This window comes from Stegodyphus dumicola, chromosome 8 (assembly GCF_044657685.1).
Source record: "Stegodyphus dumicola isolate Sdum_Otavi_A_Nest chromosome 8, ASM4465768v1".
Classification (NCBI taxonomy): domain Eukaryota; kingdom Metazoa; phylum Arthropoda; class Arachnida; order Araneae; family Eresidae; genus Stegodyphus; species Stegodyphus dumicola.
In genome coordinates this window covers 104,569,089-104,584,129 of record NC_140775.1, presented here as the reverse complement: position 1 = coordinate 104,584,129, position 15,041 = coordinate 104,569,089, and the positions used below count along the sequence as shown (strand labels likewise).

Here is a 15,041-nt window from a genome sequence, read left to right as displayed (position 1 = left end):
TTGGTCTTTATAATTAATTATTTCTAGACGCAAAAATTTTATAGTTTTTAAAAGTTTGGCAAATCTCTTTCGATTTTTACGACAAAGGTTTTGTTTGGAAGTATCATTCCGCAAAAACTGGTCTCCATTTAAAAAATTTTTTAATTCGAAATATCAGAAATTTCATGAACAAAATTTTAATGTACTAAAATTGGTTTAGAAAATTGTAATTTTCTGTGTTAAAGGTATTATTAGCTATTGCTTTAAAATTTTCCATTTATTTATTTTGTTAATAGGAGCTCGTAATTAAAGCTTTATTCTTACCAGTTTTCTTTTTTTTTTTTTCAGTGTGGAAAACGGCTTGCTTTTTAATAAAACTCATAAAATTACTCGATTTTTCATATTCGGAGCTAAAATATCGTGTATGTATTTGTAAATCTATTCTGTAAATTTTCTAACACTGTATTTGACTTATCATTATCATTAGACTGTATTTGACTACATTTATTAATCACAAGTAGGATTACATTATCAGCCAAAGGATATCGATGGCTTTGTGGAAACGTCTTAAGGAAAATTAGTAGTTTTTACGTCACGCATTGGGAAGGCTACGAATACCTACGAATACAACCAGTCTGTTCAGCTTCCGAAAATAATAGTGTTGCATATTTATGGGTTCGTAATGGATTGAATGCATGCAGACCCGATGATAGATTGATAAAATTTATTTTCCGAAAAGAAACTATTATCAGTTCTAAAACTTTTCACAAAAGTACAGTTCTTCTCAATATGACAAAACACAATTCAGTGTCGTAGCGAGGGGGGGCAAGGGGGTACAAACAAGATTTTCATCATATCACTGTGTTTTTTTCGGGGACTCCACTGACACAATTAGTAGCGACTTCAGAGTAAGAAAGTTAAACGCAACTGTGTGCAAACCACATATGAAGAGCGAACTCCTACGGAGATCTCTCAATACTGGAAATTCAATTCTGAACGAAAAACTGAGAACTGATACTCTTTCTCCGATCTTGTATAGTTTTCACCAGCAGCTGGGAAATTTCCAGTACTTTCTCGTTCTCGACATTACTGAAAGGCATATAAAGTTACATCTAAGGGCCAGATACGGTTAGAATTACATACAGAGATCAATTACAGTTACACAGGGACAAAATGTCCCAAAGGGTTGTCAAGTTTAACGATTTCTTGCCACATTCGGCGACAAAAATTAGTCTCCAAAACCATTGCTAGCTTGGCGACATCTTGCCAATTTAACGAGATAGCCATTTACTTCAATGTGAAATAGACTTGTCCCTGTAATCTTATTTTTCCGGTAGAGCTTCGCTGTCTTCAGACTTTTCATCTTACGTTATACAAAATTTGTAACAGTAGTATCAGGGACGTGTTTTACAGTTTTAAGCCCACGCGGATTGGTCGATTCAGCTGTATTAGAAATGTTTTTGTGAATGTATATGTGCAAATATAAAATTTAGACATAACTGAGAGACTGGCATAGATTTTAAGCTTTATTGATTTCGAAAGTCATCTGACAGATACTTCTTCTTTATAATAGGGAAAATTAGCCAGTTTAATTAGCAGTTACTTCCCTTTTTCTGATGAAGAAGGAGTTGTATCGCGTAATTTTAATTACGCGTAATTATTATGTTGACGTATTTCTCTGCTAGTGTAGTGCATTTTAAAGGGTTGTTAAGAGGGGAGATTAAATTCAAGATCTTTCAGTTTTGTAATTTCATTTTTTTTAACTATGTAAATTCTTATCACCAAGAAGATAATTGCTAGAATGTTTTGAGATTTTTAGAGTTTGTTACTAACAGTGTATGTTAAATTATTACTTCGGATTCATTTAATTATTAAAAATTTTCAAGATAATAAAATATGTACAAAATCGCTTTGGTGAAATAAGGAAAGCAGAAAATAATAATAACAACAATAATTAGACTGGACTTTAATATAACGCTTTTAAAGTCATGCATCAGTTAAAAAAAAGATATTAACCAAATATTCAATACTACAAGTTAGTCATAGTATTGAAGTTTATTTTAGTATGAAGAATTTTTAAATTAAAAAAAAAAAAAAATTGATGTGGGCATCACATGACTTGTGGACATCACATTATACATATATTTTGCTGCGTTACATTTAAATTTATTTAAATACTTCAATCGCTCTTAAAACAAAAAATGCACACTTTAATAACAAATAAGAATAAAAAAACAAAGCTCAACAATGCGGGTAAGGGGCAGGATGTATGCTTAGAGCCAGAATTTTCTAGTGAACTGTTATAATTAAAATACATTAAAAGCGTTCATTAGCTAATTCTGGATACAGAAAAGCAGGAATTTTTGTAGAAGAGAGATTTCAATTAATTTCAAAGTTCCTTTTCCCTGATGCAGTGACATTGAGGTTGATTGAATTCCTCTTCTGTTTTTGTTCATTTTTCATTAAATTTCATAAATTTTTTTAAGTGGGATTTTCTTTGTTTGAAATGTTTTGGTTTTAACATTTTAAAATTCTTTGTTGCACTTATATGATTATTTGAAATTTATTAATTATAAATTCCAATTTCTGGTCTTTGTGAAATATTAGTTCTAGATTTCTTACTTTATGTCTTTAATGATAATTTTTCTGCAGCTTAATGTGCGAAAATACTAGGTGTGTTTGAGTTTTATTTTCAAAAGAATTGTTATATATATATATATATATAACAATTCATATATATATATATATATATATAACCTTATATTCGTGTATATATATACGTATATACACATTTAGTACGGCCGATTGCAATAAAAAAGAGTGTTGATCAACTAGATGTTACAATAGTCCCTTATACAAAATTTCAACATTTTACAGTTAATTATTGAGTTATGCGAGATACATACTATATACTTACGTTCGTACAGACGTCAAGGAAAAAATCCCTTCTGAGTCCATTTTAAGTTCATTTTACAATCCGTTTTGGAAAAAGAGTCCTTTATTCTGTTTGTATGCACAGTTGACAGTTGAGAGCAGAATCTGGACACCCGTGCGGCTTACTTAGACTCTTCGGGTCTAGTCCAGATGACACGCAAAAAAAATCGTCCAATTCGATTCGGGAGTGGTCAAAATGAGTATTTTCATTCAAATAAGATTCCCAAAATTTTTCACGATTGCAATGCTTCCTTTACTTCGTGCAAGGAAATAAAAGTTAACATTAAAAAATTGAAGGGAAGGAAAGAAAAAAAAAAAAAAAAGCTTTTTCTTTTTAATTGCTTGTAGTTATCAAGTTGAAATAAAAATTAGTAATATAAGAAGATTAAGAAAAAGAAGTACCTTATGGATTTGTTCCTTTAAATGTGTAGATCATTTATTTCTTTAAAATGCAAATTCGCCTTTTTAGATTAATCCAGCTCTAAAAATTCAGACAATATTTATTTTACGAAGCACCTGTAGTATTTATATTCGGAAATCGATACTTTCTTTAAATAGATGAAGAAACGATATTAAAACGTATAATTTTTTTACATGTTGAGATCTTTTGTCAGCTGCTAACAAAATGATGTTAAGTGCAGATAATGATTTCTTGAAAGGTAGAAACATTAATGATAAAAGTTATGTCATCGCTGAACTAGTATTATGAACAGTCTGAAAGAATCAAAATATTCTGTATAACTTGATGTACTATTTACTTATTAAATAGTATGCTCTGAATCATTGCGAACAACTTAACGGTATTTAAAAGAAAACTTACCGGCTAATTTATCTCCAAATTTCAACTTATCGTCTACTGGAGCATCTGTTGTTTTATGCCATACATCTTCTGCCTTCTTTTTGCTACCTTGGGACAATTTTTCCTTTTTCTGCGTGGTTTCAGTCGTAATTTCCATATGCTCATCTTCAGGAAAAGGTAAGGGAGGTAAAGTATAAGGTTCAATCTTTTCTGGTTTACTAACACCGTACCATCCATTAAAATCCTCTTCTTTGTAGTGATTGATACGTGTTCGATTAGTTTTTCGTCTGAAGGGGAAAAATAAATAAATAAATAAGGATTAAAAGTTTTGTTTTAAATATTTTATTTTCGTAATTTATTTCCACTATGAAAATAAGATAACTTTATAATTCTATAGGTGTGAATTTTTCACTGAAATTTGCTTTCAGTATTGCAAAATAGATATTTTCAGCAAGCAAAGGTTTTGGTAGGCATAGGGCTCTAAGAATTATCAGATAAGTCTATGATTACTCAGTTATCTAGACCTAGAGCAATTCTAAGAAATATTCCTATGAGTCTTCATCGGAAAATTAGTGAAATTTTGGCAGCAGAAGGAATTTTGAATACAAATTACGCAAAAAATAGGAAGCACTTCCGCAAAGAACCCGTAATGTAAACATCGCCAACTTTGGCGATAATAGTTCAAACTTGGTAGAATTTAAAAGTGAAATTAAAATCAAAGATAAATTCAACTGTACAATCAAAAAGGAAATGTTGTCCATAAATATATTACAATAATTAATGATAAAATAAACATTTAAAATATCCATATAATAAATATATGCAATTAGTGTAATTAATTTAAATATCTGCATTTAAAATGATCTAACTTGGACCATATTTGCAATTTTTGTAATGTTATTAAATGTGGACTTTAAGTTAAATTTTTAGCAACATACATCAGTTGGGTTTGGTTTGCTTAAATTATAGAAAAGCATGGGAGAGATATCTGCCTAAGAAGAAAAGTTGCCTTCAAGGAGGTCTTTCTGAAGGGAACTGGTTCCATGTTACATATTGGGAATACCATGAGAAAAATCCTACAACTTGCCCATTAGCTTGGCTAACCAAACTACCAGACTTCAGTCACTTTACTGTTTGGCTTCTGATGAGCTGCATTATCATTTGCAAAACAGTGAATAACAAATAATATGTTCCTTGGTTCTTGCTATGAGTTACATGTAAGAAAGCAAGTCTTAATAAAACTTAATATGCCAAATTTAGATTGAATATGTTGGTTTTATTTATGCAATACATGAACATATACATAAAATTTTAAAAAATGAGTCAGAGCAGAATATAATTTATTACTAAAAAAAACTTTTATGTAATCAGGTAGTTGCAATTAAGTTTTTTTTAATGAGAATATATATTGATTTCATTAGTGTCATGATAATGGATTTTCAGTCATAATTTTGGAAGTACTTTGAAATCATGCAATGAAGATATTAATCGTAAAATTGGCTTCTTGATTTTTATACTTTCACAATTTCTTTAGAAACTGCACTGTTAAAAAGAGGTATATTTTGGAATTTTATAGTACTGAAAGATATTCAAAGACAGATCTGAATTTTACTGTTTTTTCCATTAAGTAGTTAACTTTGCCAAGAAAAAGGATCATTATTACAAAACTCATTATTACATGATTAATTTCATACCTTTAGGCTTTATATATTGTTTTCTGTGCTAACTTGAATTCAAATTTGCTTTCGTATATCACGTTTAACCGGTTAATTTTGAATTTTCACTTCCATATGTTTAATATATTGTTTTCTCTGCTAACTTGAATTTATGTTACTTATTCTTTAATTAATATGCTTAATATATTGTTTTCTCTTCTAACTTGAATTTGTGTTACTTATTGTTTAATTAATATGCTTAATATATTGTTTTCTGTGCTAACTTCAATTTATGTTACTTATTCTTTAATTATTTTGATTATATACACTAAATATCACGTTTACGCGGCTTACTTCCACGTGTTTTAATATCTGATAACCGTATGGCCGATCATTCTCGTCATCGATCAACCGTTGGTGAACTTGGCGAGTAAAACTGCAACGGCGCCAACGGGTTCTTTCCCGAGGCGCCAACGAGTTCTTTGCGAATGAAAATGCAAAAAATATAATAAAATGTCGAAATTACGTCTTCGGTTCATATATCTGTATCTTAAACTATCACGGCTGACCGCCAGTTATATCGCGGAACTGCGATAGATGTCACCATCAGTAAAAAATCATCTGGTAGTGTTCCCAACAGCATATTGTTGTAATATAGCAATGTGATTGTCATTTTTTTTTAAACAGCAACTGAATATTTTATGATCTTTTCCATTACCAAGGTGGAAATTAAAAGCTGAAGATCAAATAAGCAAAGACTTTGCTCTTGAAAGCAGCTGTTTTGAGCAAAATTGGGGTATTGGTTTATCAAGATTAAAATTTATTAACTTTTAATAAATATTAAAGAAATATAAAAATTTATCTTAAGTGTTTCTGTTTAAATTATTATTACGATGAGGGTAAAATTTTGCAGATTTTGGATAGTGGTTTATGAGCTGCGACTGATAGCCATCATCATTTACCTTAAATTATTTATCAGAATAATAATAGATGGCGGCACCAGTTACAAAGTCATAATTCCTTGAAAAATTAATGATTTTTACCTTAAACTTGAGGAGCGAAAAGATCAAGAATAAAATAATTAAAAGTGCCTGCCCAGGTTCGAGGACTATTAAATTACACTAGAGTTCATACTATATTAAAATATTGCGTTAATGATAACTTTATCCCATTTTTCAAGTTTTTACTAGCTATACTGGAATATGAAAATTTAAATGTAGGTTAGATGTTTTGTAGCTTTCGATTTCAGATTCGGATATTACTGAAAACACTCGAAATTTTTTTAACTTTCACAGCAGTATATGATACTATTAAATATTCTTCTATAATTATACCATGAGCATTGGCAAGTATAAAGCGAAGAAAGAATGCCAAAAGTGTGTGTGCCTGCTGTACGATATGGTTATGAAATGACTGAGATTAGTGTGTATTCATTCAAGAATATTATTAGCCCAGAAGGGCTATAATTTCGTTTTGGTATTTTGCGTTGATTCAATATAAATGTTGGTTCAGTTTTCAAATTGTTACCACCAAATATTAGAGCCCTGCATTATATTTAAAGAAATTAAATAATGAAGAATCTGCATACAGTGTCTCACAAAAGTGATGGGACACTTGTGCTTTATGAAAGGAAACTGTGGTAAAATAAATTTTAAAAAAATGTAAAAATTTTTTGTGGGTGTGTTTCATACTTAAATTTAGTAACAATTATTACATAACATACATTTTCTCAAAATATTAAAATAGTAATTTAATAAAAATACAATTGTTTAGAACGGAGCAAAAAATGGCTCACATAAGTAATGGGACACTTACTTTTCCATCAAATATTTATCCAAAAATTTTACTTCTTAAAATGTTTTAATATTTTGTTGGATTTCCTTTTACTTTTAAAACGTGATTTAATCTGCTTGGGATGGATTCGACTAATTTTTTTGTGATTTCTGGAGTGATTTTACCCCATTCTTCTTGAAGCAATGATTTTAATTGTTGTTTTCAAGAAATGGTGTGTTTGCGAATTCTTGATTTCAATTATTGCCAAATATTCTCTATGGGATTTAAGTCTGGAGATTGTGGTGGTGTTTTTATTATTTCAGGACAGTTATACAGCAGCCAGAGTCTAACGTTCAAAGCAGTGTGCTTGGGGTCATTGTCCTGGTAGAATTTAAAATCGTTATGAAAGGTCAATTTTCGAGCTGAAGACTTCAAATTTTGATTTAAAATGTCAATATACTTGTACTGATTTATTATACTGTGAATAAAAACAAGATTACCAACTCCAGCGGACGACATACACCCCCATACCATAACTCCTCCTCCACCATGTTTTATTGTTGGCACCAAGTTCTGTTTGCGAAATTCTTTCCTGGTTTTTCTCCACTCCAAGATTCTACCGTCAGAACCAAATATATTAAATTTACTCTCATCAGCAAATATAACTTCATTCCAGTAATCAGAGTTCTTATTTATGTTGGATTTTGCGAAAGCCAGTCCGAGTTTTCTATTCTTTTCACTTACGAAGAATTTTTTCCTGGCTCCTCTACCGTGATATCCAGCAGATCGAATTACTCTTCTAATAGTCTCAGGTTTAACAATTACTCCATATAATGCTTGTAAATCAGCAGCAACTTTAGGAGCACTCATTCTTGGATTTTTTTTTAATATTTCGAACGATAATTCGCTTTATTCCATTGGATAGCTTTGATGGTCGGCCAGGTCTTCTTTTATCCTGAATCATATGATTCTTTTTATATCGTTTAATGATATTGAAAACTGTTGAATGACTCAAGTTAACTGTTTCAGCAGTTTTTCTAATAGATTTTCCACGTTCAATATGCAAATTAATAACCAATTTTCAAATTTCAAGCAAAGTTTCTTTTCGTTTAGCATTCATGGCTGCACAGAGCTAAAAGACACAAAATTTCCAAAACAAACTGGAGAGAAATACTGCAGACGATTTTATAAATTATTGCTAATTGCTTTTGAGTAAAAATAAAAACCCAAAAAAATATTTTTATTGTAGTACGTAGTAGTATCTAATGGTGTTCCATCACTTATGTGAGCCATTTTTTGCTCCGTTCTAAACAATTGTATTTTTATTAAATTATTATTTTAATATTTTTAGAAAATGTATGTTATGTAATAATTGTTACTAAATTTAAGTATGAAACACACCCACAAAAAATTTTTACATGTTTTTTTAATTTATTTTATTACAATTTCCTTTTGTAAAGCACAAGTGTCCCATCACTTTTGTGAGACACTGTATGTATGTTTTTCGCATTGTGATAAAACAACGCTACCTAGAGCCATCCAATTTTCAACAACGTAAGTTTCCACTAATATAGGCATCTGGAAGCCTTAATTTGGAATTTGGAAGTTGTTTTGTTATCGATTTCATATTTTAACACTTTAATGAATTTTTGATTAACAAACTCAAAGATTTCAAAGCGAGCAATGACAACACTGTGCGGAGGGGAGGGGGGAAACATTTTTATCTCCAGCACGCAAGACTGTGTAACAGAAATTCCAAAGATATGCTCATTTTAAAATTATTTTCGATACTGCTGTTGAATTGAATTTTATGGTTTAAGTGCAAAGAACATGATATTTAATAAATAAAGGTACCACGCAAAACGTTAAAAAAAGTCCCTTTGGTTTTTTTTCTTTTGAAATTTTTTTAAACTTTTTTTAAATTTATGAATTATATTTTTGAATGTTGTATGATCGTTTACTGCATCTTAAAAAGTTCAGTGGTATAGCTCATTTAACATGTATAGTACTTATATTACGCCATAATTAAGGTAATTTTAGAAGCTCGACTGACATTAAACTGATATTAAACAAAATTAGATTCGATTTTCATTTGGCAGGTTTTGCACGTTATTGTAAGAATTTATAATTACTCTTTCTCTCATTAATCGCGATGCAGTGTCGGGAACGTAAAATTGCATTTGCCGTTATTTTTAAAATAACTATTGAAATTGAAAAAATAAATAAAAATTATAAAGTATGAATGTTTCGAAGGATATGTATAACAGAAGAGTCAACAGTCGAGCGCTGTGTGATGAGAGGTTTTATGTCCGATTTTACATTCCTTTATCACTGAAAGTGTTTCATTCAAATACTTTTCTTAACAGGATATAAATATAAAAGGCGTTCTGTAAGTTCTAATCGCAAGTATGATGTGATATTTTTGGAAGGATGAAACATGCTTAAATAACTACATCATTCCATGGAAGCGTAAAAAAGGAAATACATTACACAGGTGTTGTTTGATTTTTAAGAGTCTGTTTATGCTGAAAACATATCAGATATTGTTCGGTGATTCAATCCTTGACAAAAGAAGACCTAACACCGACAAATATGCATGAAAAAGTTGGGGATATCAAAGTTAAATGTCTACGGCAGATGAAAATCCAAAAGGTTGCCTCTAGAAATTAAAAAAAAAAAAAAAAAAAATGTCATCGAGAAATGCTCTCCATGATTAATGCCATTAAAATTTTTTATTCACAGCTAATAACAAGAGAGGAAACATAACTTGAACCATGAAGTCCCAGAAACGATACAATGCATAAATGCAGAACTTGGACATCTACTAGGGAGATTTGGAATGAAGAGAGCTTTGTTGGTGAAGTTCCGACATGACATAAAGGTAAAATCCCGAGAAAAACTCAGCAGAAAACTATTAATTTTGCACGATTATTATCCAGGACTTAAGGCTCATTGTTGGAGACGGCCGCTGCAGACAGACGATTACATAACGGATCGGCGAAGGTCGACAGACGGAGCGCCGCATTTCATTGGACTATTTTTTTATTATTCTTATTTTTTCTTTAACTGCGAACTAAGTGGGGAAATTCCCTTTTCAATCAGTTATATATATGCACTAGTTAAAGTAATGTAACGTTTTCAGCTTGTGTGAGATATCCATATTAAATCTTTATATTAATAATCCCTGGTGTGATTATTTATTTTGTAACCTGCACGTTGTAGCCCTGAGAATTGCAACATAGTAAATTGGGCGTCCGCTACTTTATATTTTTGATGAAATATGGATATAAAAGTTTTGAAAGCAAAACGAAAGTCGCTGAGAACAGCTTTTACGGTATGCTGCAACGATATAGCTCAGAAGATCGAAAACAAAAGTTTAGGAATTGACGAAGTCAGTACGTTGTTTCGGCTGATTCAGGACAAATTCTCACGTTCGGAAACAACTCAAGCAGAAGTTTCGAATTTGTTGCTGAGTGAGGATACTCTTCAAGAAGACTATTCCGAAGATTTTTTGAAAGCAGAAGAATACCGTGACAAGTTCTGCTTGATCTGTTCGCTGTTAGAAAATGCAAAGAAGGGCACTTATGACCATAACTTTGAATGAAGTACTTTCTCAAAACAAAATATGTGAATGTGTTCCAAAAGTAGTTTATCCCAATACCCTAAAAGAATTAACAGAAAGAAATATTACCTTGTCTGATTTGCAAGCTAAAGAATATGACATTGAATTGCTTTTTAGGAGCAGATGTCATTGGAGACATTATTACTGGCAGTTCTTTGAAACTGAACTCTGGTGTAACTGTAGTTGAGACTAAATTCGGATACACCGTGATTGGTAAAGTAAACAGCTTATCTAAAGAACCTACTTCAGCTACTATTCTAGCATTACTACAAAATAATTTGTGTAATAATGTAGTTTCGTTGCATTGTGCTAATCTTAGCGTAACCGAACTCTGGAATTTAGATTCCATTGGCATAACAGACCCAACTGAAGATGTTAAACGTAAACTTGCTCACTCTGACACCCTTAAGCAATTTAAAGAGAATTTAAATGTTCTTCCTGATGGCCGATACGAATTGCCACTACCCTTTAAATCTGAAATTCTGTTACCGAACAATAAGTCTATGACTTTTAAAAGTCATCAAAGAATGTGTCACCGAATTAATGAGGAAAATCAGTTAGATGATTATAAGGTAGTTTTTAAGGAATGGGAAGACCTCAAAGTAATAGAAAAGGTTCCTGAAACTGAAATTGATAATTTAAGTTATTATTTGCTCCACAGACCTGTTATAAAGCATACTAGCCAGACAATGAAGGTAAGGCCGGTGTTCGACGCTTCAGCCCGAGAGAGAAATCAACCGTCCCTAAATGATTGTTTAAATAGAGGTCCGAACTTAACTGAACTCATACCTGATATAATTGACAGGTTTAGAATGTATTCTGTTGGTTTATCATCGGACATTGAGAAAGCATTTCTTCAGCTGAGTATTATCCCAGAACACAGAGATTATTTGAGGTTTTTTCTTCCAACTCTTGAAGAACCTATGATTTACAGACACTGCAGAGTGATGTTCGGCGTTTGTTCGTCTCCGTTCCAACTCTCAGCATTGATAGAGCATCTCTTGGATAATTCCTCTGCTAAGTTTGATGATGTGACCCAAAAATTAAAGTATTCGTTTTATGTTGACAATTGTGTCACTGGGGTTCACGATATGAAACAGCAAGAAAATTTTATAGTTAAGGCTACCGAAGTAATGGCTCGGGGATGTTTTAATCTACGGGGTTGGGAAAGTAATGTTCCAGGTCATTGTATTTCCCGTAGTTCAGGTATAACTTCTCTTCATGGAATCTTATGGGATTTGGATAACGATACATTGAAATGTAATTTTAACTATTCAATGGATAATGAGATAAGTAAACGTAATATTTTGGCTATGGTACATAAAATTTTTGATCCGCAGGGATTTTTGAGTCCAACTACCTTGTTACCTAAGTTGCTATTACAGGAAGCTTGGACTATGAAATTAAAATGGGATGATCCCTTGCCAGATAACATTCAGAAAACTTTTCAGAAGTGGCAGGATGAAATTAAATATCTTGAGAAAATTAGTATTCCACGATATGTAGAGATAAATGAGAATTCAGAGCTGCATCTATTCGTTGATGCATGTAAGAGCTCCTATGGTGCATGTGTTTGCATTAGAACTGTGACGCCCGTGGGAGTCAAAATTCGATTGATCAGAGCCAAATCCAGGATAGCGCCGTTAAAATCTCTGACAATACCCCGGTTAGAATTGATGGCCTGTTGCATTGGCGCGAGACTGGTTCACTCAGTATACGCCGCCTTAGATTTGCCTGATTTGAAAATTATTACATGGAGTGATTCTATGGTAGCACTCTGGTGGATTAAAAAAAGTGGTGATTGGTCAGTTTTCGTTGCGAATAAGGTAAAAGAGATAAACAGTCTGATTCCTTCTCAGTGTTGGCGCCATCTACCAGGTGATTTAAACATGGCAGATATGCTTTCAAGAGGCTGGTGGGAGAGGTTAGTTCGTGTAGTAAAGGAACTGTTGAGAAGGACACTCGGTAACGCGGTTCTTACAACCGAGGAGTTGTACACAGTATTGTGCGACTGCGAGTCAATAATTAACTCTAGACCTCTTACCTATGTGTCGGAAAATCCGGATGATTTAATCCCACTTTCTCCAGCCATGTTTCTCATCGAGAATTGTAGCTTAGGTGTTTCTGATGTTGATTTCTGCGATTCGAAAGGTCTTCCAAAAAGGGCTAGACATCGCCAAAAACTATTTAATGATTTAAGGCATAGATTTAGGAAAGAATATTTAGGCCTTTTGGTCCAAAATAAGAAGGATCCATCGTCAGAGCTACGGTTGGGTGAAATTGTCCTAATAGGAGATGACATCAAAAAACGGATGCATTGGCCTTTAGCTAAGGTCATTCGACTAATTCCTGGGAAAGATGGCAAGGTGAGAACTGTAGAACTGAAGACTCAAGCTGGTACGCTGCTTCGTCCCATTCAGCGAGTTTTTCCATTGGAAGTGCAGTTAACGGACACACCCACTGATCCCATATACGATAACTCTTTTACTAATCCTATTTCTTCTATTTCTAGTGATGAGCATTCAGATTCTAATGACTCTTTAAATAACTCTACTAACATCCTGCAAGGTGCTAAAGTGTCAAGATTTGGACGTGTGATCAAGGCGCCTCAGAAATTGGATCTCTTCGACCAGGTACTGTATGTCTTTGAGCCAACCTGAAGTCGACTCAAAGAGGGGGGAGAATGTTGGAGACGGCGGCTGTAGACAGACGATTACATAACGGATCGGCGAAGGTCGACAGACGGAGCGCCGCATTTCATTGGACTATTTTTTATTATTCTTATTTTTTCTTTAACTGCGAACTAAGCGGGGAAATTCCCTTTTCAATCAGTTATATGTATGCACTAGTTAAAGTAATGTAACGTTTTCAGCTTGTGTGAGATATCCATATTAAATCTTTATATTAATAATCCCTGGTGTGATTATTTATTTTGTAACCTGCACGTTGTAGCCCTGAGAGTTGCAACACTCATATTTTCCAGACTGCTATCTTAATAAAGCGAATTTCAGTTTTTCCTCTGTCTACTGTATTCAAGTATATTAAGTAAAAGCCTTTCAAGGTATACCTACGGCTTCAAGAGGCGTCTGTTTTGTTTTAAAGCAGCATTTGCTTGGTTCTCGTTACAGCAAACATCTTGAGTTTGAACAACGCAGCTCAGTAATGGTTTATAGGTTATGCCAGAAAGCACTTCTTTTCTGCTGAAATCCTGTCATTCAAAGGATTTTAATTAGCCCCAGCCTTATTTTCTGCAAGCCTCGGCAATTAAACCGCCTTATTTCAACCGATCCCTTCATCAATGTTTTTGAGGACCGTGTTTCTTTTTTTGAAGTAAAATTTGTCTGCAGCTGGTTATTGACCCCGATATATGACTTGTTAAAAGTAGCCTAACTATATGAGCCAAGTGTTCGTGGATTCAAACCTCGGAAGGAAATCTGTCTTCAGATGAAAACAGTATTAAAGGAATGAAGTAACATCGATTTAATAAAAGAACGATCACTTTTTAATGATAACAGGGATTCATGTACTTATTATTAATGCGTTCCTTCGAAGTTCTCCCAAAACAATTTTTAGAATGATCTACTTTGCTTACATTCTTAGACTCGAAACGCAGGTTTAAACTCAAGCGAATGGAGTGATTGCATGAATGTTTTCGTAGGTTTTTCCAGATGTAACAAAAATATAAGCCAGTTTGCTTTAAAAAATTTCTGAACGAAGACACCCCTCTCCTTAGGTAGATACACTTCGCGTGCAGTATTCAAATAAAGAAAGAAACAGTCACAGGATCAATACTAAATTAATATCTGCTCGGGATAGTATACATATGACATCGGCATAGGATTAACTAGTTATTCTCATACGATCAACACGATGAAAAGGTAAATATTACTGTAATAATGAAATACTGCTTAAGAGGATTAATGCGTGTTTGTTACCTGTACAGAGTCGTCAAAGGTATACGCTTGATACCAATCCAACGACACACTGAAGGATTGCCAACCGTAGGATTGACACTGGAGAGAACTGACACAGGAATAGGACCAACACTGTGTCAAAATCGAACTGGTATTAGTCTTGATACGTGTCGTAGGATTAATAGCGTCAGAGATTGATACATATTTAAATTAGACATTTTTTTACTTAATTTAGCAACAGCACTTGATCAGAGGATAAGAATTTTAATAAATTATTTTTTTGGGTAGATACTATTGTAGGATTGATACCGGTGACGAACCTGTATCGCATTCCCACTAATTTCCTTAGTTCTACTTGGAGTTTC

General features: G+C 32.7%; 1 protein-coding gene across 2 annotated transcripts in view; it reads right to left on the bottom strand.

The window, feature by feature from the left end:
• The window catches only part of LOC118190227 (uncharacterized), a 77,833-nt gene that overhangs the window by 8,341 nt on the left and 54,451 nt on the right, over positions 1-15,041 (bottom strand). For both annotated transcript variants that reach the window (XM_035360903.2, XM_035360904.2), the window contains exon 6: positions 3,734-3,999. In XM_035360903.2, the coding sequence (XP_035216794.2) occupies positions 3,734-3,999 (266 nt within the window). The remainder of the gene's footprint in view (positions 1-3,733; positions 4,000-15,041) is intronic.